Below are 25229 nucleotides of genomic sequence, written 5' to 3' on the forward strand. Positions count from 1 at the left end.
TCTTCATGCATGAAATGAATCTATTAACCGAACTTTCCAGGTCAAAACCTCTCCAAAAAAAAAAAAAAAATCTCGTCTCTGTTTCCAACACGCTCCGTCGACACGATCAATCAGGGATCAGCTGACAGGAATTTGATAATCGGTCATTAGCATTCTTTAACACAGTTGGTCTACATGAAGTGCTTCAGTGGTTTGTGCCTCCCGATAACAGCTTGCAAACTCCCTTTTTGGGCCACGGGCCTTATGTTTGACACCCCAGAGTAAGACGATCGTTCACATCGCCTTCCACTGAAACACAACTACAAACATCTGAGCGGCGGTTTTTTCTGCAGCTTCGGTGTTTAAAACCTTCCCGACACTCGTGTGGACAAACGCACACATTAAAAGCCGCTGAGAGGAGGAAGGAGACGAACTGCACCACGCCGACTCAGTAATTAGAAGGCAGTGGAGTGTGGAGTGGTCACACATCAATCTCCTTTCACTTTGTTTCACTATTTTCCCCTCATTATCTGTCCTAACAATCCCTCATTCCCCCTTGATTTCCTTTCGATTGATTTCTCCTCTCTGCTGTTTGTGCCTGCGCTGTTTAGTCCGTCTCTGAACAAAGAAAAGAAAAGAAAAAAAAAAAACAAACGGTGTGTGTGCGCGCCTCCCTATGCGGCGTTCTGAAAAATCACACAATAATAACGCACGTCCAACAGGAGAATCATCGATCTGAAAACAGCGGTGTGACGATAGTTCAGTTCCAGATTTACCTTCCAGGTTCAGACTATTAACTTTAACCTGCAAGAAAACCTGGTCTGGCCCGCTCCAGAGGAACTGGGCTCGCATGTGGCGCCTGACTAAAACGTGTTTGACACCTGTGAGGCACTTTCAATCAGAGGAGACGGTTCCTCGGTTCCTCGCACCGCCTCCCTGATCACCTTCGCTCATCGGATTATCGGAGTGGAGGCTGTGATTGATTTCCGTCTGCCACCTGCCATTACTCGCTCCGTGTCACGACAACTGATGAACCAGAGCGGACCATTCCGCAAAGCGTCGAGCGCTCTGTCGAGGTGCATCGTGGGTAAAACGGACACAATCAGAGAAACGACTCCAGCAGACGATTACTCTCCCAACATGCGACCTCATCCTTCCAGAGCTCATTTATCACCGACAGGGAAACGGCGTTTGATCCAAAACGTAAACAAAACGCTTCGTTCTCAGACAAACGATTTGTAAATATGAACAAATGCATGAAGGATTCAACCTTTTCAGCAGCCTCGGTTAGTTTGTCGCCGTCAGTTAACGATGATGAATAAACACACAACCTGCAAAACGTCTCGGGAGAAAATCATCCAGGGAATAATCTGCCTGAGCGCAGGGAAACACCCACACGAGGGGGGAAACACACACACACACAAAGCAACGCACTGGCATTTTCAACGGCCTTCAAAGGCCAAATGCAGGGTTCTGGCTTGTAGATGAATGTCAGCGTCTCAGCGGGGTTGTCGTGCGCACGTCCATGTGAACAAACGCGCACGTCGCTGTTCGTGCCAAATCGGTGTGATGATGTGTTGACCTAAAGTTCAAGTCGTGGCAGATTTTAAATGTCTATGCGAAGCAGAGAAGCTGCATCTTAACGGAAACTCTGTTTGTGAGCAGATCTAAGATCTGAGCAGTGAAACCATTTGTCTTCACATCTACGATAAAACGCAACATGTGAGAGATTTTTAAAGGGGTTTTATTCTTGATTTCAATCTAAAATAGTTGGAGAGAAGATGAGAGGCAGAGACAGAGGTAAGAAAGACGAGACGAGACGAGACGAGACGAGACGAGATGAGAAGATGCCGGCTTATCAGAGAGTGTATTAAATCCAGCACAGCTTCAGTCCGACTTGTTGGAGTCCTTGAACCAGCAGTGTGTGTCTGAAGGGATGAGCTGCCAAGTTACAGCACGTCTCCATTTAGACTGTGTGTGTGTGTGTGTGTGTGTGTGTGTGTGTGCGTGTGGCGTGTCCATGTGTGCGTCAAGCTTGTTGAAAAACAAGGGCACAGACATCTCCCACTGCAGAGTTCCACCACGACTGATGTTTTCTCTCTTCATTTCTTGCTCTGAGTTGTTTCAGCTCGCTGTAAACTCGTCTTTCTTCTCCTCCTCCTCGTCTCTTTCCTTCCAAAGCCAACTTACTGTGTTTTGTTTTTTTTGGTATCAGTCCAGAACATTACATCAAGCCTTTCTGTAGCTTCACCTCACCGTCGCTGTATTTGTCTCCGATGCTTTCATCCTTCATCCTTCTCTTCACACATCCATCCATTTCTCCATCCATCCATTAATCCGGCCCAGCGAAGGTGACCCGGCTCTGCCGAGTGTCACCGCCAAATATCCTCATTTCCTCTGCATGCCGCCACCACGGAGTGAACTTTTTTACTGTTAGCAGAAAAAGTAATTAATCTTTGACCTTTTTCCAGTGTTTGGTAATTAAGCTGGATGGAGACGGAGAGCGGGAGGAATGAAACCTGAGCCGAGGCGCAGTAAATGGGAGCGAAGTGAAACGGAGAACAGTCGATAAACATGACTGGAGTCTTTTTTTTTAAAAATCCAAATCCACCAGAGCTTAATCAAAGCTGTCCTGCGCTTCACTGGAATTCAATTCATTCTTATTGCTCTAAAAGGGATTTGCTTCTCAAAACTTGCGTTTTCAGTGACTCTGAGCGCCGTTGTTATTTTAACAAAGCCTCAAAATGCTATAAAAGTTTTCACTGAATCTATTTAGCTTCTTTTGATTCAGCATGGTGCTTAATATTTGTTTCCTAATTGCTTCCAGTCAGTCCAGTTTTTTGCCTCTTGTATTGCTAATCAAACAGAAATTACTCCGATTGGAAAAAAGAACGACGTTTGTTGCTCTCCGGATTTCCATTGAGGTTTATTTTGGTATCACCGGAGCCGGAATCACAAATTAGTGGAGTTAAAGGAGGAAGCGAGTCTTTAAAAACCTGCTGGGCATGAATGGCGCCGAGTAGTAAAAACCAGTCAATGAAAGCTGAGATGCGATTGATTTTAAATGGATCCCAGCTCCCCGTAGCTCCCAGTAAATATTTGCAGCGTGCATTCATCGCGGCGCCCGGCTCACTTCCAGAACTGAATGCCTCGACGTTTCTCCCCGCCTTCATTTTAATTTCCTCAGCGCGAACTTGATTCCTCTCGTCAGTTGTTTTCGCTGCTTCATCTCTTTGCTCTTCGTTCACCGTCGTTTCACAGCTGGATGCCAACTTCCTGTTTGATCTGCGAGCAGCCAATCGGCTCCCGAGCTCAAACGCTTTGAACGGTCCGAGGTCCAATCGGCTTCATGTAGAAGGACCCGGAAAAACCAGGAGAGGATCTCAAACGGCACACACTGCCTTTTAACTGCTGTCTGTTCAATGCAAACACACGCACACACACACACGCACACACACACACACACACACACACACACACACACACACACACACACACACACACACACACAGAGTCAGCCAAGACAAGTTAATCCCAGATAAGACAGCAAAGACAGGCCTTTTCATTAATAGCATCGGCTCGCCAACAAAGGCTGGCTGACAGGCCGGCTAACTAAAGCGCACACACACACACACACACACACACACACACACACACACACACACACACACACACACACACACACACACACACACACGCACACACTCACACACACAATGAAGTTATTTGAAGACACTGAAGAGAGTGTGCAGGCTGCAGACAAACAATGCACTAATAGAAACACTCTTCTGGGGACGGCAGCAGCGGCAGATTCAGGTTGGAAGATTTCTTTTCTTTGTTTTTTTTCCATTCACAGTAATTAGCCGTGCCACTTTTTATAAATGCACAGAAATGTTTTATTCCAGCTTCAGTGTCAACACAGATTAAGTAAACGGTTGAATTCTTGGTTTGGAAGCAAATTACGGCTTTTTCCTTATAATAGAAAGTTAAGACTTAGAATGAAAACTCTGCAGTAAATACAGTGAACAGTCTGATAAAACAACAAAAACTTTTTGTAAAAGTTTGACAACGTCCATATACTTGGGAAAATGTTCCCCTTGATTTTACACAATGGTTAAAATCAGCGTGACACTGAAAATAAACACTTCACTCTGCACTGTACGGAGGCGGTGCTTACACCACAGTGTTTTGAGTGAAAAGAGAAGTTTTGCTCATGTGCAGTGGCAGGACTTTCAGAAAACTTGCATTTTCCTCCATGGAGACAGAGTCAGGTGCTTTCATCCCGACATTCTGCAAATATTAGTGAGAAATGCTCTGAAGAAGGTTGCGGGTTAAGAAATGTTGTTTGCATCTTGCACCTCATTGCAGTTTCCTCCTGAGCTCACACACGAGGCGAACTGGACACTCTTGCCCAGCGATGGATTGTAAAATCTGCACGACGGAAGCAAAATACAACAAAAAGACGATATCAGTGTCCTTTATCTGAACCTGCAAAGTGACAGACAGGAGAGATTTTCATTCAGTCGGCTGCTGAATTTTAAAACTCCTCTGCAGCATCAGCTTCCTTGAATCTTTTAGTTTCCTCTGTCGTTCCATTAATGAGCTGCAGTAACGTTCCGCATCCTCCAGAGGGCGAGTTACCTCTGGTAGCCAGCGGGCTGCGAAGATCCTGCAGTGCTGCTGCTGCTTTCTGTCTTCTCACACACACACGCACACACACACACACACACACACACACACACACACACACACACACACACACACACACACACACACACACACACACACACACACACACACACACACACACACACACACACGCCCCTCCGCTCATGTGTTGCTGAGTTCTTCTGATGTCTTCTTCCCCCTCTCCGTAGCTTACTCATGCTTTCTTTCCTTTCCTTTCGTGCGTCACGTGCGCGTCTCACAGGCATTGGCGCTGTCATTCTTTGTTTGCATGATATATTGTCTCCTGCTCTCCGTCTCCGTCTTCACGGGACGTTAACGTCAGCTCGGTCTATCGCAGGCTCAGACACCGATGTGTTAAATAATCCCGTCTTTCAGGCTCAGGATCAACACGTGCGTTATTTGTCCTCATGGGGAATACTCTTCTGGACTTTCTTATATAAAAATATTGCACAGAGAATGAGAGGAAACACACATGACGGGACAGGAAGTGAAACGTCAGGCTGAAGCTGAGGAGCTGGAGCTCAGTGTATCTTTTTGGTCAGGGTTTGCTTCTAAATAAGCAAAATGGATGATTCTATTAGCACCTCAATGACCGATTTGAAAGTTGTCATCAGTTTTACCACAGACCTTTTCTACATACACTCTTGTTTTTCTGTCGTCGTGCGGGTCAAAACACACTCATTTCCCCCACAACAGTCCTTAACTTTTATCTCCCTTCTGGTCAGCTGTTGTCTGTCCAACCCATCAAAAGTCCATTCACCGTGCACACACACTCAGACACGCACTCTGAGCGTGAAATGACACAGAGAGTCGGGCGTTCGTGAAATTTGGGGATATTTCGGATTACATTGATCATCAGAACAAATGGAGCAGAACCGCAAAGCTGCAGCTGTTCACACTGAAAGGATTCTTCACGCCCAATTCTTCATCACACAAACACATCTGCTCCATAAACTCATCGACCATAACATTAAGACCACATTAAGACTGCCTGTGCGGGTCAGACGAGGTGCTGAGGGAACATTCTGATGTGTGAGGAGGAGAAAAAGTGAGTCGGCGGAAGGATTCGAGAGCAGCGTCTCTGGGTAAATGATGTCCAGACGATGACCAGTGGCCGGTGGCTGTAAGACACGATGTTTGACCGTTCCTTACCTGCGCTGACGGTGATGGCCTCTATGAACTGGTCCCTCCAGCTGTTGGTTCCCACCAGCAGAGCCAGGTTGGTCTTCTTGATCAGCTTGTCCACCGTGTTCTGCCAAAAGGACAAACACACGACGCTTTACCCTCAAAATGTCAAGTCCCGCCATCAGCTCATCCAGACCGGAGAAACGGTTCATTTATGAGTAATCATTAATCATTTAACATTTCTCTGACGCCTGTTTGATGAAAACTGATTCTGGTGAACATTTACCTTCATCACTGATGAAACATTCTTCCAAACTACACATATATTTGTCATTTTTTTAGCACTTCAACCAGTCACATTTAACACAAGGCAACGTCCACTGGGAGCAGCGTGGAGTCCAGGGTCCCAGAAAGACATAAAACAAAAAGAGATGAGTTCATTCACTCCTTATGGACAATTTCCTACATCCTACAGGTGACACACATTCGTTCTTACAACACAAAACCACAAACTGCTTCACACTCTTTCATTCATCTTCGCACTGCATCTTCACATTTATTGTATTTTCTGTATTAAGTGCAAAAAAACAAAAAAGATTCCGACCTGAACTGTGCATTCATGCACAGCAAATTGTGCAATTAGCTCAAAAAAACACAGACCTCATCTAGCATTGCATGAACATTCAGTATCATGCAGCTCATGTAGCAAATGTTAAGAGAAAATGTTTAATGATTACACTGGGTGGAGACGTATCTGAAGCATGGGAAGCGATGGTAAATAAACAATATATGAATAAAAGATCAGGAGGTGATAAATAGGGAATGCTGGATAACCGATAGCTTTAAATGTTTCATGTTTGTATATAAAAGTATGAGAAAGTGTCTGACATGAAGAAGGCAGAAATCAATGGCTTCCGTCCCGACACACTTCCACTGAGGCTTTCTGAGGCAGAGGGAAACGCTATGGGGAAATAATGGTTGGAAAATGGATCAGTTTGTGGGTATAACTCATTTTAAATTTCACTGATAAATAATGAAGAGCTCAATCCTCCATTTGTCGTCCGCTTTTCAAAATACGGCAGAAAAAAACAACAACAAAAGAAGAAAGCTCCCAGCGTTGTGTATTGAAGTGACTCAGTTCTCGCTGTGTGAAAATACAGACCTTTTCCCAGAAATTCAACCTGACAGTTCGTCTCTCACCTCAAACACAAAATAGAGCTTTTTTTTTTTTTTCCCCTGGATCAGATTCAGAGTTGGCTGTTTGCATGTTAAGACTTCACTCTTATTCAAGTTTTCTTACATTATTTTTATAATACAGGTGAAATGGACACACAGCGCACAATGAAGTGTTTACCAAAGTAAACATCTGTGATATTAATTATATTTTTCCCTTTCTACACCATTTCTCTCCCTTTCCTTCATTTTTCTTTCCTTCGCTGTTTTCTTCAAACAGGAGGAAACTATGACAGATTAAGATAACAGCAAACACTTGAGAGTGCAAACACACACACACACACACACACACACACACACACTCTAATTAGCAGAGCGGTGGGGATCGCTTTCGCCTCTTTCTTCCACTTCAGAGAGACTCTGGGACGCTAATTGTGTTGAACGGAGCTTATGGGGGTGAATGGTTCCTCACTGCTGCTGCTGCTGTGGAGACACACGCACGCTCACATGCACGCTCGCATGCACACTCACACACAGCAAGATTTACTCAGCCGTTTGTGCGCTTGAGTTTTTTATTTAACTGCTCTCTGCAGAGCTTTTTTGACTGCATGTTTATGTTTGTGTTTTTTTTTCACTCCCGTGGTTTAATTTCTTCTCTCTTATTTTTATTTGAAATGCACATGCACTGATGTGCACGTGCATGTGCATGTGTCTCTACAGTGGTAAATATTCAAATCACTTGAATGACGAACGATCATGTCAACCTGCATCGATCAAACCCACCTTTCCTTTTCCAACTAACATTTATGAGAATAATCACAGAATATACTGTTTTTAATGGTCTTGGATGAGCAGCTGAATGTAAATGCGGCATATCAATAAATAAATACAGCTTCTCTTTTCTTCTTACATCTGGACCGATAAGTGGTTCAGATTCTGGAGGAAAAATAAAGCTTTTGAGTAAGAAATCAAGGTGCTTCTTTATTTTTGCTTTTAACATCACAATTATTAATTTAGTATCAGTCAGTAAGCCGATGTAACAAAACATAAAACAACTTCGATTTTACCATTTTAGACTGTTTGGATCTGGTTCATGTGTATTTCTAGCATGTCTGAATGCCTGAACTTCACAAAAAAAGTTCCAAATCATGTGTTTTCTGAGTTTAAAATTCCAAATCCTTTTGTTAACCCACTCAAGTCTCACCGATCGAATTCAGGCATTTTATTTACTGTCGCTGACAGAAGTTTTCAGAAACACTGCCTGCAGGCCTGAAACGATTCACCACTTGCGTTTCTATCCAGCCTGCTTGAGGACTTTGATAAGTCTAAAAAAGACAAACGATACACTAACAGAAGTAACTCTGCTTAATAAAATCAATAGCGTTTGTGTTTGAGCAGACGGAACACACCACTGAGACGCAGAACTAAACATCAGATTCAACTCATCAGTCACTCGCTGCTTGCAGAGGTTTTATTCCACGTACCAGAAAGCTAATTCCATTCATGTGTTTTTGGACGCAGCGATATAAAAACTGATGTGGTTAGAGATCAAAGACGAGGATGATGCGCTGATCTGATCTGATCTGGACCGAAGACTTTGACGGGTTTGGGAATCAGAATGAACTTCCTGGCCTCTTCGGCGTTCATGAGAAACACGGGCGAGCTTCACTTTGTGCGACGCTCGGCTCCTTCAGTCACTACAGGACGCCTCTGTTCACACAAACACACACAATTTCATGCATGGACAACTTGACAAAGTATAGTATCCTGTCAAGTGGCGAGCCATTACCGGCTGTTATTAACTGTCTGTCTAGTGTGAGCACGTAGGTGGAGTGATGGCGCGCACACACACATACACACACACACACACACACACACACGTGGTAATTACACAGACTTGTCTTAAAGAGTCTGCGTGGGAGAGATAAAGCCAGGAAAACAATACGTGCACAATTATGTCCTGAATATATGGAAAAGGCGTCTGAGCGTGTAACATGTGAGAGCGACGAATTTGTAAGAAGTGTGTGTAATGTGTGTGTATCTGGGACTTTTGACACTATGTGCTTCTCAGTCTGCCTCAGCAGCCAATAACACAGAGATTACAAGTAATTACTATTAAAAATGTTTCATGATTTGGATCTAACTTCATAAATAAACCATTGGTTTTCTCATTTATTTATTAACTTAAGGGGAAAAGCAAGGATTTGACCAACAGATGTTCGTGATGCTGCTTCTGAAGACAGCTGCCCTTCAGAAACGTCTGGAGTCTGCACTCCCAGAAGCGTTTACTGATGTCAATCAACCACGTTCACCTTCGTGTAATGAAATCCCCGGATTGCTCAATGTCATACGTGAGTCCTGTGGATTGATTTTTATTTATCCAGACTGATGGGAAGAGACCATCATCTTAAGAACAGTGCACTCTTCACTTTTTCAAGTAAAATAAAAGAGCTTCTAAATGCTAAATGGACTTCATCATAGAGTCATCTTTATTGGGCTTTTTGTGTAAAACGAGCTGCGTTGTGACCTGAATAGCTAACATAACCAATGCTGTCACTATTTACATACATTTCACTATGGATGACCCAATAAAATCATCCTGACCAACATTATATGTTGAAATGGTTGTAAAATTGAAAATGTAAAATTATTTCAATTGTGTAAAGACCGTTTACCTCAGGTATGATACATTAGCATCCTGATTTGTGCTGTTTAAACCGTCTGGAACGCACCGATGTTGATCACACATCGCGTAAAGTCGGACTTGGACCAATCTGCCTGCAGTGTGAATGAAGCCTTTGACACATGGAGAGCTGGGGATGGAAATCGAACCAGCAGCTCTCTGGCGACTCTACCGTCGAATCGGCAGCCCAGTAGTCACACACAAAACCCCGACACACATCATCATGAATGTGCTGTGTTGGTGCAGACCAATCATTTCTGATCGTAACATTAATCGTAAACCTTGGTCCGAGCACAGACGCCGTCTCACCTTGAACTCGTACGACTCCTCTATGATGACCTCCAGCTTGACGTGGTCGCCCAGCATGGGACGTCCCATCTCGGCGATGCGCCGCTCCTCTTCATCTTTGCCCGTCAGAGCCTCTTCTTCCTCCTCCTCCTCTTTCTGCTGCTCCTCTGAAAAAATAAAAAAACGACCAAAGTCAGCCTCCTCTGGTCCAGATTCATTCACAGCGACCGCCGGACCACAGCGGTCAGTTCACACAGCAAACGGCGGCGTGAGAGCCGCTTTCTGTTTCCTGGATGAAAGAAAGAGAATATTTGAACTGAACGAAGCAGCCGGGATCATAAAAAAGGCGCTTCATCATTTCCACTTGTAGCTAATCTTTGTGTTTAATTAAAACGGAGACGTGAGCGTGGTTTCAACTTATCTAATTGGGTTTACACTCTCCAGTAGTTTCAGAAGCTTCACTAAATGAAAAATACTTCCTTCCTCAATATTCGCCTGTCTCCTCATTATCCACGGCTCCATCGTTCACGCACTCTTTTCCTTTTCTCTGTCTTTATGGTGTGTGTCAGTAATTGAGATTCATTGTGGGGCCAGAACTGAGCGGCGGTATCAAAGGCTGAGGCGGGCAGGGAGAAGAGCAATGATCACATCTTCCATGGGGGAGCGCTTCCCCGTGTCAGCGCCTGCCATTAGAGCGCGGCGCACCGAGGGTCGACGCCAGATCGCCGGTCATTTGTTCCCCTCAGCTGAGCGGCTACACGGAGCCGAACGCTCGCCCGCCCGCACACACGGCCACGGAGATTTCTGCCAGGAGCACTTCGGTTGGCCGTGAACTCGAGAAGAAGAGTTTGGTGCTGCGGCTTCTTGTGTGATCATCTAGCGTGGAGGTTAAAGGATGAACAACCGAGAGCGCATCGATTATTCCTTCCCTTATCCGCTCTGTGTAATGTATTTTAGGATATTTTTTACACCTGAAAACATCATTAAAATTGGCTTTTTGTTGAGGCTGTCATCATTTTCTGCAGTAAACGTTTGGTTTTGTTGAAATACAGACTGGGTCATATGTTAAACCCCCCTTCAGGTTTAAGTCAAGTGTTCTGAAAACCCGCCGCGCTGACTCTCACCTCCCACTTCTTTAAAAACACTTGAAAGCAAAGTCACAGTGAAATGCGCCTGTGGGCCGCGACACCCAGCGTCCTCAAACGAGGACATTTTTAATGGAGGCACAACCTCTTTACCCAGCTTTAATTACCTAACAGGTTCAGATGCATAAATAAATGGCGGCGAAAGCCTCCTCCTCCTCCGCCGGCGCGGCTTGGTTCCAATTACGTGTCATTTGCCCTTCGAAAGGTTCACTTTTAACCGACTAGAATATACGGAGATTTCCACGTTCCGGCCCAAACGCACATCATTACGTGCCATGTAACGCTGATTTAATGAACTCAATTAACAGCCTACGCAAAGCCGCGGTGAGACGATGGCGACCCGGCGCTACCCTTGTTAGCTGCACTCCCACTGCGCCTGTGTGTGTGTGTGTGTGTGTGTGTGTGTGTGTGTGTGTGTGTGTTTAAATGGACCTGACAGAGGTTGAGTGTTGCAGGCTAAGATGCTGTTTCCTGTCGAAGCTGCTGTCTGCACCATTTATCATTCTGATTTTTTCGCCCCCTCCGGTGTCCTTCACTCTGCTCCTTTGCAGCTCGACTCAATTAAACAGAACTGGATGTGCCTCGCAGGCTGGAGCCGACGCACTGAGTGTCTGAATACACCGGGCTGTCTTCATCCAAGATAATTAAACACTCAATATTTTCAGATTGGACCAAACTTCCTCTGACTTTATTGCCAGTAAAGGTTTCGCCGTGAACTGTAAGCTGTATCTTTAAATAAATCAACGGTAAATGAGGCACGCGTAATCTCCTCCAACAGTATTTCTGTTATATAACGATCTAAACCTGTCTTTGTCTTCCTAAATCTCTTTCCTTATGATCCTTGTCTGCGTCCCACAGTTAAAACTTTTATTTCCCTCCCTCTGCCTCCTTCTTTATCTCCTTCCTGATTTAGTTTCCACTGAAATCAGCTACAGCTTCAGCTGCTCGATGCTCTTATAATGTTGTAGTTTCTCAAGTCCCTGCTTTCATTTGTTTGACAGATTTTGGTATTTTATTGTTCATAGTCATGGCTGTTTGGACCATTTTTGTGTTTTTTTTTTTTTTTTTTTTTTTTGGAGCAGTAAGCACACGGATGTAGGAAGTTACAGTATTATTAATCCGAAAAGCTTATCATTGTTTTATAAATGTTATGAACACAATAATGTTCAACAAATAAGATCACAACAAGTGTCACAGAAGCGTCGGTTGAAGAGAAACTGGCCCCGTTTGCATGACAGCCTTTTCAAAAACCGGGAAACTTCGTGGAAACGGGTGAAAGCAACGATGAAAACGCTCCGACTCAATGCGTAGCTTCCACTTTTAAAGTGAAAGCTTTGAGCTGTCAGTTTTGTTTTCTTGATGTTTACTGTTCAGTCGGCAGGTGTAGAAGCTGAAACGTCTGTAGATAAGAGATAAATTGTGTGAAACGCCGCGGTGGAAACAGATCAACAGAGGAGACGGAGCGGAGGTGGATCCACTCGTCCTTCACAACAAACCTCAGCGTGTCGTTCATGTTCTGCACGCACAGCGAAGCAGCTATCCAGACTTCCGCCTCGCTTTTTTGCTGCGTGGTTGTTCAGCAGAGCTGTGGAGTCTTCAACGTGAAAACTAACGAAACAAGCTGATTTTTCAAGAAGTTCGACTCCTTGTGCCACATTGGATTCTGCACCAGAAGTAATTTTCCATGTCTTCAAATAAAAAAAAAAATCAAAACTATCAGTTATTTTTTTTCACAGGAAGACAAGCTGACAAGAAATTGGAGCGTGCATTGTGTTTGGCATGAAGCTCCGCTGGCTGAATTAATGTTAATTAAATATCTGTTTTGCCAGGAAATTTAACTGAAACTCCCAACAGAGCATTTTGGAAAACAGCATTCAGTCCGAAAAGCTAAAAACTCTTTTGTGTGGCAAAACGTGGGCTTAACAACCTTCATCATTCTGAATAAAGAGCTTTGTTTAGTTTCAGGATGAAATGATGCAGTGAAAAACAAGCGGAGTGTATGTGTGTGTGTGTTTGCGGGCTTTCACACGCCGCCGAGCTTCCTGGGAGTCTGCGGTTTAACATACGTGATCAAAGACGGCGGCGGCGGCGGGAGGAGACGCTCCACAGGTGGAGGGAGAAGAAAAAGAGCTGCAAAGCAGACAAACCCGGAGCGGCGAGGAGGGGAGAGCGCTTTATTCTGCGTCTGACGGCTCCGGGTTTCATCAGAGGAGGCAGAGGAAGATGAGAGGAGAGGAAGATGGGAAGCTGAAAACTGTCAACATGTGAGAGACGTGAGGAGGGGAGAACGGAGAGAGGAAGGAGGCGGGATGGAGGCATGAGAGGACACGACGGCTGACAGGATTCAACTCTACAGCAGGGGACGAGGAGACGAGGGGGGGGGGGACACTGTCACACTTTCAGAGAGTCTCCCAGACGGAGGCAGAACAGGAGCAGAACTTCGAAAGCCTTTTAACACGTTCTGGATGTCCGGAGTGGAGGAGAACAGGAGAGGAGGAGGGAAACGTGTGCGAAACATCGTAGGGAAAGAAAACATGATAAAAGGATGTGCTGAAGGACGAAGAGGAAAAGATGAGGACGATGGGTAAGAGAGAGGAGGACATCGGTGGAGGGAGGAGAAGAACTGAGGAAAAAGATGAAAGACGACATGTTTCAGTGCAGCAGAATGGGTGGTACAGTAAAGTGTCCATGATTGCTTTTGGGGGCTTCTAAAGTGACGATGCTTGCAGGATAATATAACGTCCAGGGTTACTGCACCCTTCGCTTTACAGCAAAATGAACCAGATCTGACTGCATGGAGTTTGCATGTTCTTTCCTGCATAGGTTTGTTCAGACCAGGTTTCTCTCACATCTGGGAATCCATCCAAGAGTCGTTTTAACAGGGAAAGGCTCCAACCCAGCGACGGTATTCAGTATAAACGCCTAATGTCTGTTTTTAGCTCTCCACAGTCATTTTCACGCCGACCTGGTAATCCACTGACATGAACCTGCTGGGTTCGTGTGAACAGATCTAACCGGCATGTGAAGCAGGGTCAGCAGGGAGGGAGGAATTGAGTCTGGATCTGATTGTTCAAACTTGATAAACCACATGATGTGATGAGGAAAGACGAGCGACGGAGCTTCTGCTGATCTGTGGGAAGGACGGAGTTTGTTTACCTCGCCGCTTTCTGCCTTCTCAGCCTTGCCGTCGCCGATGTGCAGCTGTTGCTTGGGATTGGAAGGCGTGTGGGGCGTTCATGTGAAATTTGTGGAATGTCGATGCGTCACGGACTCAGGCTTGTTTCAGAAATCGGTTTAATGGGAAAGTTTTACTGTGAAAATGCTGGATTACACAGGAGGACCCATACAGCCCAAAGTGACCTCCAGTGAGCTGGACCAGTGAAATAAGAACAGAATAACTTTCTAAAATAAATATTTTATATTCTCACCTGATTAGACCCTCTGATTGGACAATTTGACCCACAGCTTTCCTTTAACAGATTTGTTCTTAACTGAAATTACTATTCATTCTGTTTAACTTTATTCAACTGACTTCACACAGTAGTGGCCATGGCAGAGTAATGTGTAACTCAGGGGTTCCAAACATAAGGCACATGGGCCAAAGCTGGGTCGCAAAATGCTCCAGTCGGGTCGATCAAACCAACAAACCGTAAAAATTTCTGAACAATGTCATTAGTGTCAGGTCTGCAAAAACGAGTATAACACAGTTGCGTCATTAATCGAGCAGAGACGCTGTATTTTCATGGTTATTAAAAAAACAAAACTACGACAGTAATAAAGGCAGAGCGGTCCGACTCAAACCGATCAATAAAAGCTTCTTCTCCATCATCTGCTTGTTTCGTTTATCTTGTCGACTCAATTCGTGATCTTAATTATTTCCTGCATATGCAGTGGTAACGGGCTAAATAAACAACAGCATCATTAATGATCCTTAATGGTCTCTAATGTGAAGGTTACCCACAACCGAATGCTGCCGCAATGAAGGCACAAATAAATCCATCGGCTCTGTTTGGCCATTTGTTGTGATTAATGATGGAGCTAATGACGCTGCTTCACAACACCTCATTAGGAGACACTGTTTACTACAGTACACATCACAACAAAGGGGCTCGATCCGCTTATATATGATGCTAATGTGGCGATCAAACAGAGGGCCGACGCATCAGTCGTGGCGCTAGGTATGATTGCGTAACTGAACTCACGCAGCGGCGGCAGACAAAGGACATAAGGAAGAGGAGCATGAGGGTGACATTGCTGTCAGACAGAATCTGTCACACAGATATGTCTGTGTGTGTGTGTGTGTGTGTACTTTACTCTGGGTGCATTCTGTGTGTGTCCCTGCATGTTTGATATGGTGTGTGTGTGTGTGTGTGAGGACAGCGGGGTCGTCACCCTCTGCAGGCTGCGTGTGTTTTCAGCTGGTTCCCGCTCTCAGCGCTGTTCCCTGTCGGACTGTCGGAGGTTCACGGGACGGCGGCGAGCCCTCCTCGGCCCGCCGCCGTCCCCGAGCTCCTCTCAGCCGAGTCCCAAACCCGCAGCGCCGGCGCCTCATCTGGAAACGTCAGAATCCTCACGGTGCGAGAAGCTTTTACCCGCTGAGAGGAGAACCACGCAGATGTTTCTGACCCTCATCTACAGATGGAATCACAGGACGGAACACTAACCAGGCTCCACTGCGCTCCACTCTGGCCGAATATCAGTATTTAAGTGGAAATATTAACGGTTTTTGTTTTTAAGGCTGTAGATTAGTGAACAATAATTGCATGTTTTATCCAATATGAGTCGATGCTGACATGATGAATACTTGACACACTGGTGAACCCTTTTTGTCTTGATTTGTTAGAATAATTATTAATCTCTTGATATATGCTAAAACATTCATTTTGGAGTATATCACATGAGATTTACTTATTTCTCTTGATGTAAAATCGTCATCCTGCATTTATCTACATCCAGTGGAGACATGTAAAGTCTCTCAGAGTCATACCTGGAATAAAAAGTTAGGAAATGTGCTTTGATTTTTGACATAACCTCAATAATTCCAGACATAAACCCACCATCAGAGGCCAGACAGTAAACTTTATGGGCCATAAAGACTATAAATTGGAGGGCTGCAGCGATGCTTGACTTTCTAGAACATTCTAGGTCTCATTTAGACAGCGATGTTCAGGATGATCAGAAGACACGGACAGCGCCTGAGTTAAAGACAAGCCAGGTGCTTTCGGATGATTTCTACATTCTATCGATTGTGCTGCACAAGTAATGGATCTAACTTCAATGTCCAGGCTCCATGCCAGAGGTTTACAAACATGTTTCCACTTTTAAAATGTCCCAACACACCAAAATACTGAGACATTCCATCTAAAATGATCAATATGGTCGCTGTGAGTAAATTAATGAGGAAATAAAAGACAATAAATGATTTCAGCAAATGGCTGCAATATAACAAAGACTGAAACATTTAAGTCTGAATTCTCTTTATATGGACGACACTCCTCTGGTCCTCGATCAGCTGCTGCCTCGGGGGCAGGAAGCTTTAAAAGCCTCTTTGAAACATGCTAAATTGTGCCAAAAAGCACCGAGGAAATCAAGGTTAGATTTCAGAGTCTCTCTGCAGCGCTTTCCGTGTGAGAGGAGGTAATTTACAGAAAGCACGGCCTCGGTAAACACAAACAGGGAACAGGGGACAAATAATAATGAAATAAATCTCACAGCACTTTCTCATAATGTCACTGTGTAGTTAATCCACCTCGCTGGCTGCATTAGAGGAGGAGCACCGGCTCCATGTCCTTCCAGCTCCAGGACCGTTAACAGGCTGAACAAGCAGCCAAACTACGACGGTGACGTTTTATGCATTCATCTAAACCAAGAATAATGTCAAAATGACAAGAGAAAACAGACATTTTACACACATTTTACATTATTTTGACTGTATACTGAATTTCAATCCAGATTACTGCTGATAATTGTAATCAAATATTAATTATCAGTGGCTTTAATGGTTTTTATTAGTTGATATCTGTGAGTTGTTCTGGCTAAAGTAACAGTCATGTGAGCGTCGCGTTGATAACTGTGTTTACAGGCAATATGCAAGCAAAGAGAGCTACTTTGTATCTTAAGTAACATGGAACTGAACCGATCTTCATGGTGAGAAAAATATCAGCTGTTATATAATCCGGCCTCCGGTTTCGACGGGGCCGAGCAGGACCGCTGTTTACAGAGGGCGGAGTTCTGCTGGGTGGAGCTGAGCTCTTTTCACGACGTTCAGAGGATCCTGCAGAGGAATATCTGGCACAAAAGGCCTGAACTGTGACGTTATTGGAAGCGAAAGATCTTCATTTTATAGTGCATGTTTGGCAAACTGTAATATATTCCTGATCCAAACTCATCCATTTTCAACAAGTCTGGCTCTTCGAAGGCTATTCTGCTCTAACATGATGCTGACGTTAGGTTTCAGAGCAGCGCTGAAGCTTTTTAATTGTATCGTTTCTATATAACACAGAGCAATCTGATCACTGCGTTCATTAAACCTTGAAGAATGAAAGATCGGCTCTGGTTCTGACGTGTTTGTTGGTGTTAAAGGAAGATCTCGGAACGCAGCTTTTCTTTTCTTCTCTTATTACAAATAAAACTAATCATATAAAATGGAAGGGTCTGCTTCACAGACAACAGGAACATGTTTAAACAAGCGAGCACGCAATGATAAGCATGTACACGCGCGCGCGCGCGCGCACACACACACACACACGGTGGGTTTAACGAGTGTGTTTTATGAACTGATATGGCGGTTCTCTGTGCTAAATGAGGCCTGCACAGATCCTTATGGCCTCGGCCCATTACTCTGTGTGCGTGTGTGCGTGTGTGTGTGCGTGTGTGTGTGTGTGTACGCGCATCCCAGAGGTGTGTTTGATCTCCTGACTGTGATAATGTGATATCCAGCCCTTGTCTTTGATCCCCTCATCACCATAAACACCGCTGATGTCTGGTAAACACACACCGCCATTAACACAGAGCTGTGCTCAGGATCAGTGTGTGTGTGTGTGTGTGTGTGTGTGTGTGTGTGTGTGTGTGTGTGTGTGTGTGTGTGTGTGTGTGTGCGTGCGTGCATGCGTGTGTGTGTAAAACAGAGACCGAACTTCTTATCATGAGTGTACCCAGAAGAGCTTAAATGAGTTTAAGGACATAAAACTCCCTTTACAGCGCCTCCTGAAATCAGGCGGCTTTACATCAAACTCATTAAGATGCACCTGAATTGTTCATCACTCCAGTTTAAGGACCTGTGATTCTATTCAACTGCTAATTAAGCACTTTTTTCCCTAAGATTTGTGGAAAATCACCATTTCTTTTTTTCAATTCTGCAGTGAAATGGACTGAAACATGACAGGAGGGAGACGAGCTTCTATGAACAGTGAAAAGCTCCAGATTCAGCTCATATAGTGTAGGGGAGAGTGGGGTAAGTAGTGCCAATTTTTACTTAAAGTGCCTTTTACGCAAGGAGATTACAGGAATGCCTGCAACTAAAATATGTTCATACAGTTTAGGATGTTGTGCATCCCTGGGAGGAATCACTTTGGATCTTAAATAAACTGTGTGAGAAATATAGCTTTGGAAAAAAAAAGTGGTTTTGTGGCACAACTTACCTCAAGTGTGGGGTAAATTGTGCCATTAGTCAGAATACACTGGGGTAAATTGTGTCACTGATAACTGAAGTAAAAAAGATAATTTTAATATCAAAAATTTAGTGTTTTGTAATGTTTTTTGTATTTTTCATATGGACCAACTGTGTCTGAAATAAAGTTAATATAAAAATGATAATGCTAGATAAAAACAAGACAAATTAAATACAAAAGTACTTGTTTAATGCTTATTTAAAGTTTTAACATCATCAAAGGCCAATTTGCTTCAACAAGGCCCAGTGCGACATGAACACATGCTAAGAACAAAATAAAAAATCAAAAATGAGCACCTAACTGCATCTGAATATCTTCACAGATTCGACCTACTACTGGACGTTCCACTTGTCAATGCTGCAGTGGAATAAGAACTTGCGCTCCCTTCTGCTCTATCACCACGCTTTTATGGTGTGGGAAATTTTTTAAGCACATCACCTCGAGGATGACTTCATCATTCTCTCTAAATGTGAAGATGGACTTTCCATCAACAGGCCTCATAACTTTTCTTCAGAAACTTTGAAAAGTTGGAGCCCTGTCTGTCTTCCTTTTGTATCTGCGTGACATGATGGATTTTGATCTGAAATTAAGAATGACTCATAGTTTTAGTGATCAAATGGAAGAATAAGATGTACAATAACAGTAAATTCAAAAAAAGTAATATATAGTAAATAATCATAAGTTAGGTTAAGTTGTGCCAGTGGCACAACTTACTCCAGGTCCTTTGGCACAAATTACCCCAGGCCCACCATTTTGAAAAAAAATGCATCCCCCAGCTGTTCTGAGCTAGCATCATGTTAACTGTATAGAGTCATGATGTAGCTTACTAAAGCAATAAAACATGTGTGAAATGTTTTCAAAGTTTTGTATAATTGTTCAAACACAGCAATCAAAAAACCTCAACCATGGAAATTTTACTTTGGAGGGCAAAACGATGTTTTTTGAACTTAAATGTGCTTTCCTCTCAAGCCATGTGTCTCCCTTTTTTGCAAGATGAGCGGAATGGACGCCTCTTCAAAAATATGTGGTCACATGACCAAAAACTACTATGGTTTTCTAAATAATAGGGGTGGCACTACTTGCCCCTTGGCACAAATTACCCCGCTCTCCCCTACAAATAAATAAGTGTATAAATAAAATGCTTCATGTTTCCATGTTAGTTAAAATCTAATTAGCACAGGGAGATTAAATATAATATGTGCAATTTGGTAGCTTTTTAAGCTGATAAATAAGCTGTGCAAATTACGTGCATCATTATAGTACTCATAGCAGGGGTGTCAAATATAAGGCCCGTGGGCCAAAACTAGCTCTCTGAAACATTAACCTGAACGAAGCTGACAACAGACTGATGGACGACCCACAACCAAGTCAGCCTTTTGCAGTTTTGAAATTTTATGGCATAACTTTTCTTTTTAATTCTAAAAGTAGACTTCCATTTTAGTGGCACTTTGGTTTTAGTTTAGTTTGGTTTTGGTTGTTAAGCTATTTCTGGTTTACGCAACTTTTTTCATAAGTTTGTAAAGATCAAAAAAAGATGAATCTCAAACTGTTTAATGTCATAATTTGACATTTTCACCTGTTATCTGACATTTTTCTATTATTCTTTACACACAAAAAAAACTCAGTTTGATGCAGGAGCCTCTATTTTATATAAAACCTAGAATCTAGAACACAAATTTGATTAACTTTTTATAACAATGCATTCTCTTCCTATATAAACCAGTGGATCTATACTGTGTGATACCAGTATTTCGAGTGTGTGCATGTGTGTGTGTGTTCTGTCAAAGCACGGCACGTTGACATTTTCAAACAGCAGCTCGGACCACATGTTAAAACAGGTGAGAAGGTCACGATGGGGCGAGCAAGGAAAAGAAAAAGGGAGAAGAGCAGGAAGAGAGGAGAGGACAGGTGTGGTTTCCACTCAGTCTGCAGAATCTTCCTCTCCGGGGAGGAAGAGGAGGGAAAGTGGAGAAAAAGCAAGGAAGAAGTGTGTGTTTGACATGAATCCCACATCAACAGACCCGGTGCAGCAGAGAACTCCAAGTGGAACTGAGACGATGAAGCCTGATACTGTGATGGGTTTGTGGTTTCAGTGTGAGAGAAAAGACATTACTGGATCAATACAAGAACATGGAAGAGCCTCTAGAAGTTACAAATATGTGCAAATAAAGATCCCATTAATGGATTGAGTATTTATATCACATTCTTTGTGTGTCTGGTGGATGTGTGTATAGAGACACGTTGGACATGTACTGAGTTTTCATACAATCAGTGTGTTTGTCTTTTATTTAGGCAATTCATTAACGAAGTGACTTCATTCAACAATTATAAATCCTGTTTGCTGCTTTACTTTCAGGGACTCTCACTTTTCTGAGTTACATGATGAATACATTTTGAATAATTAATGCATTCATGAGTGTTTGGGACAAAACCAAGACTTTAGATTCAGTGCTGAAAACCTGAGAGAGAGCTTTTCATTAATCTGATGGAAATAACCACACGATTAATGGAAACTAAGCTGTACCGTGGAGCGTAATCACATGAGAGTACAGACTTAATTTTGTTTTACCAAACAAGAAAGGATCCAACAACCGCGCCATCAAAAACCCAATGTTATCATTAGGATGCCAATTAAACTGCAAAAATGTTCCCTCAAAAAATCTAATTATTATGTTTTTTTCTTCTTCTTTTGTTAAGTGTTTTGGAGTCATTTTGCTGCCGCCCACAATCAGTTTTACATTTCCCAGCTGGGAGCTGCTCCATAATTTTGTGGCGTATTTGCAACGTAGCAGAACGGAGAGCAACAAATAGCGCTTTCAGTTCATCACGGCGCATATTCAAAAGCTACTTTACAATCAGAGTGTGACATGATATCAGGACTGTTGTTCTCTCTGCAGCCACATGATTACTAATGAGCACTGATTAGAAAAACAGAAAACAGCACGGCAGCATTAGCGGGTTATGCTGAAACGAAAAACTGGAGAACAAAAAAAAAAAGTTAAAAGTTTGCAGTTATTTCTCCATCCACAGGAAACTTGACTTTTTTGTTCTTCCATAAAAATAGAAGCAAATAAAAATAATGCAAGCAATAAATAAATAAATAAATAAATAAATAAATAAATAAATAAAATATACCCAAAATTTTGACAAAGAAGACAATAAAAATCAGGTGGAAAAAAATCAAAATCATGATAAAAAATGTAAAAAATTAAAAAAAATTGAAAATAAAAAAAAAGAATCATATGAAAAGATTCTAGCTAAAAAAAAAACCAAACTAAATGAAATATTCCAGTATTTTTAGAGATGTGTTTTTGCTTTGATCTCTAATGTGTTGAAATTATTGAAAAATGAGTGATATATTCATATTTGGGATGATTTCCTTTTAGTGTTGGCTTGGTTGTTTTTTGGGGTTTTTGTTTAGAAGCTGCACATATTCTAGGAAAAGCATAACTTCAGTCTGTTCCTTTTTCTCGGTTATTTAAAGCAAACAGTATTTTGACTATTTATTTATGTGTTGAACTGGGAAAAAGTGACTTTTCCATTGTGTTTTAAGGTGATTGTGCAGGAGCAGTTCTGCCACCGGTGTGTTGATGTGGGACCCTGGGAGCCGCCGCGGTGTGTTCTCAGTGCTGATTGGCTGCCACACCTGTCCGTTCCTTCCCGCTGCGTCTCCACTGGGGGGTTTGGAGCAGAAGGTAGAAGGAGGACTGCTTATTGTACTCCTCCCGGTCTAAGATCCTAACGGTTATGGTCTTCCTGTATGGGACAACACAAGTACACAAACACACACACACACACACACACATAGAGGGAGGTGGTGAATGCATGCATGGTACACAAACAGCATGAGGCACGTCAAAAGCAAACACACACACACACCCACACACACACACGGGTTGATGGTGGATGTGGTGAGATGCGGTGACCCGCAGCATGCTGCATGTTCGCCGTCGCGGCGAGGCTCCGTCAGGAGGCCTCCTCCCGCGCGCCTCCACCTGCGGGTGAACATGCAGCTTCCGCAGTGTGACGGACTCTCCGGGGGGGGGGGGGGGGGTCAAAGTTCACGGGCTCTCCGGGCTCACCGTCATCCTGACCTTTGGTGTCATTGCTCTCCACCAGGCGGGGTTCTCCGATCTCTATGTAGAACGTTTTGTTCTTCTCGTATTCCTCGTCGTCAATTATTTTCACCTTGATGGTTTTACTGAAGGGAGGGGGGGAGGGAAGAGGGGAGGAAACAAAAGAGGAAGAGAAGGAAGAAAAGTGAGGAAAGGACAGAAAGCCCAGAAAGTAAAACAGGAAAGAGCTGCAGTTCCCACAAGCAGGTTTTTACCCATCAGATCACTTTCAATTTTTATTTGGCAGAAGACGCTTTTCAGGGTTTTTTTTTTCCTTAAAGACAGATTAAATCTTGTTAAAAAATTTCCACGGCTGATGTCAGATGAATCTCTGATGCTATCAGAGCGGCTCACATCAGCCTGACGACACTGATCTGATAAACTCGTCACTGTTCCGGCCCACAGTCCCCGTCAGGCCTCCATTCAATCTTCCACTTCCTTTTAAAAGGGGGAGAAACTTCCACGCTGACGGCTGAATGAATCGTGGCAGCTTCTGGCGAGTTGATTGAATCTATTAGTAATTTCACGTAAAGCGAGGGACTCTGGGCCGTGATGGTAATTCTGCCCGTCAATCAATTGAGATTTTCAGATAAAGGTGGAAATTCAGAGGCAATCCAATAGACCCCGACAGCGTCGCCGTGCAGTTACAATACGACATAATGGATCTTTCTGGTGCCATGATTGTGAGAAAGCAGTAAATTACTGTCAATTCAGCTAAAACAAGCTGCAGAAGAAGGTCCTGGTCTGCAACTGGTTGAATTCAGCAAGACATGCAGAGAAGGATTCAAGTCAGAAACATCAGAAGAAAAAGAAAACAGTCGTGAAAATCTGCTCTGCGTCAAATTAGAAGTTTCACCGGCATCTCAAACGCAGCGAGGACCGGCGCTTGTTCGTGTCGTCAATCCGACCGAGCCGAAAAGCCCGCAGAATGCCGAGAGGCCTCAAGTGAAGCGGCGCACAACGCCGCCGTCTCGTTCCGCAACCTGCAACCAGCCAGAGCCCCATCTGCCGCCCGGTAAATGGAAAACATGCCATCTACACATGTGACACACTCGGTAGAATTATCTGTGTGTCGCTCGTCGCTTCTCGTCCCATAAATTACAGAAAAGCCTGGAAACCGGCGGCGCTTCTTTCTGAGCGGTTTCACCGATTACCCCAATAAACGGAAACTCCAGCTCAATCAAACACTCCGCTGCGGAAAGTGTGTGTTTATTGCAGCAGATGTGCTCGGTCACGTCGGGCAGGGAAGCCAATATTCCAGGTCAGAGAGCTTCAGAGCCACGCAGGCTGCATGGGTGTGTGTGTGTGTGTGTGTGTGTGTTTTTATCTTCAGCTTCCAGTTGGGAACAAAACTCAAATCTACTAACGGCAATAACAAAAACCTGGAAACACACACACACACACACATAAACACCCAAAAACAGCATCGGCTCATGCAGGCATTATCTCTGATCGCAGGCCGGCAGCCTGTGTGGAACCGCTGAACTCAAACCGTCTCAACTGAGAAGCCGCGGTTTATTTACACACACACACACACACAGATACACACACACACACACTCATCGAAAGCAGATATTTTCATGATGTAATGACAATGAAAGGCACAGATTTAAAATAGCTTTTTTAATGCATTATGTAAGCCTGGTAATTTACCCCAAAGCCTGACTGTGAAGAGACGCTGGAAACCATGTGACGCCGCAGCGAGCTTCACATGAAGCTGACGTCCGGAGGAACGACGACACAGAAGCCAGTTCATGCTGCGTCCGCATGACGAGACGTGATAAAAGCTGAGTGTGTCTCTTGCCCCATGTTGTATTTGATGATTTTCCTCAGTTTTTGCTCGTCTGACTTCTTTTGCAGAGAAGGATATACTTCTAATGGGAATTGCTGTATAAGAAACACTTCACTCATTTATTTACACTTCTGGCAGTCGTGTGTCTCCTGAAGCTTTGAGTTATTTGAGGATATTGGAGGGAAGCTCTGTTATATCAATAGACTCTTGTTAACTTCAGGAAGAGTTTGGAGGAAGAGAGGAAGAAAAATGGCTGAATAAGACACTAAACCCTGAAGTTCAGTCATTTACTAAATCAAACTTCGCTCACGCTGACCGAGAACTTTCCAAAAAGACGTTTTCAAATAATGCATTTCATCTGAAGCAGCTTCAAAAGCTAAGAAGTCGCTCTCCATCGTTTGCATTAAAAGGTTAAGAGGATTCTGAACAGTTGCTGGTTTGGTCCCTTCCTCCTCTGACTGGCTCGCCATCTTCAGCAGCAAGAGACAAGCAGCAACCTGCTGATTATCCAATCAGAGCCGAGGCATGACGGGTTAATCCATCCACAGCGGAGGTTAATCCATTAGAATT

At 43.6% G+C, this 25229-nt stretch overlaps 1 protein-coding gene across 2 annotated transcripts in view; it reads right to left on the minus strand.

Moving 5' to 3' along the window:
- The window catches only part of slc8a1b (solute carrier family 8 member 1b), a 131667-nt gene that overhangs the window by 17394 nt on the left and 89044 nt on the right, over positions 1 to 25229 (minus strand). The window contains exons 5-7 of one of the 2 annotated variants that reach the window (XM_030105863.1): positions 22399 to 22508; positions 9959 to 10104; positions 5821 to 5920 (exon numbers count right to left, since the gene is read on the minus strand). In XM_030105863.1, the coding sequence (XP_029961723.1) occupies positions 5821 to 5920; positions 9959 to 10104; positions 22399 to 22508 (356 nt within the window). Of the gene's footprint in view, positions 1 to 5820; positions 5921 to 9958; positions 10105 to 22398; positions 22509 to 22834; positions 22954 to 25229 lie in introns of both variants that reach the window. The other variant, XM_030105861.1, reaches the window with a different exon arrangement.

Source organism: Salarias fasciatus, chromosome 13, assembly GCF_902148845.1.
Source record: "Salarias fasciatus chromosome 13, fSalaFa1.1, whole genome shotgun sequence".
NCBI lineage: Eukaryota > Metazoa > Chordata > Actinopteri > Blenniiformes > Blenniidae > Salarias > Salarias fasciatus.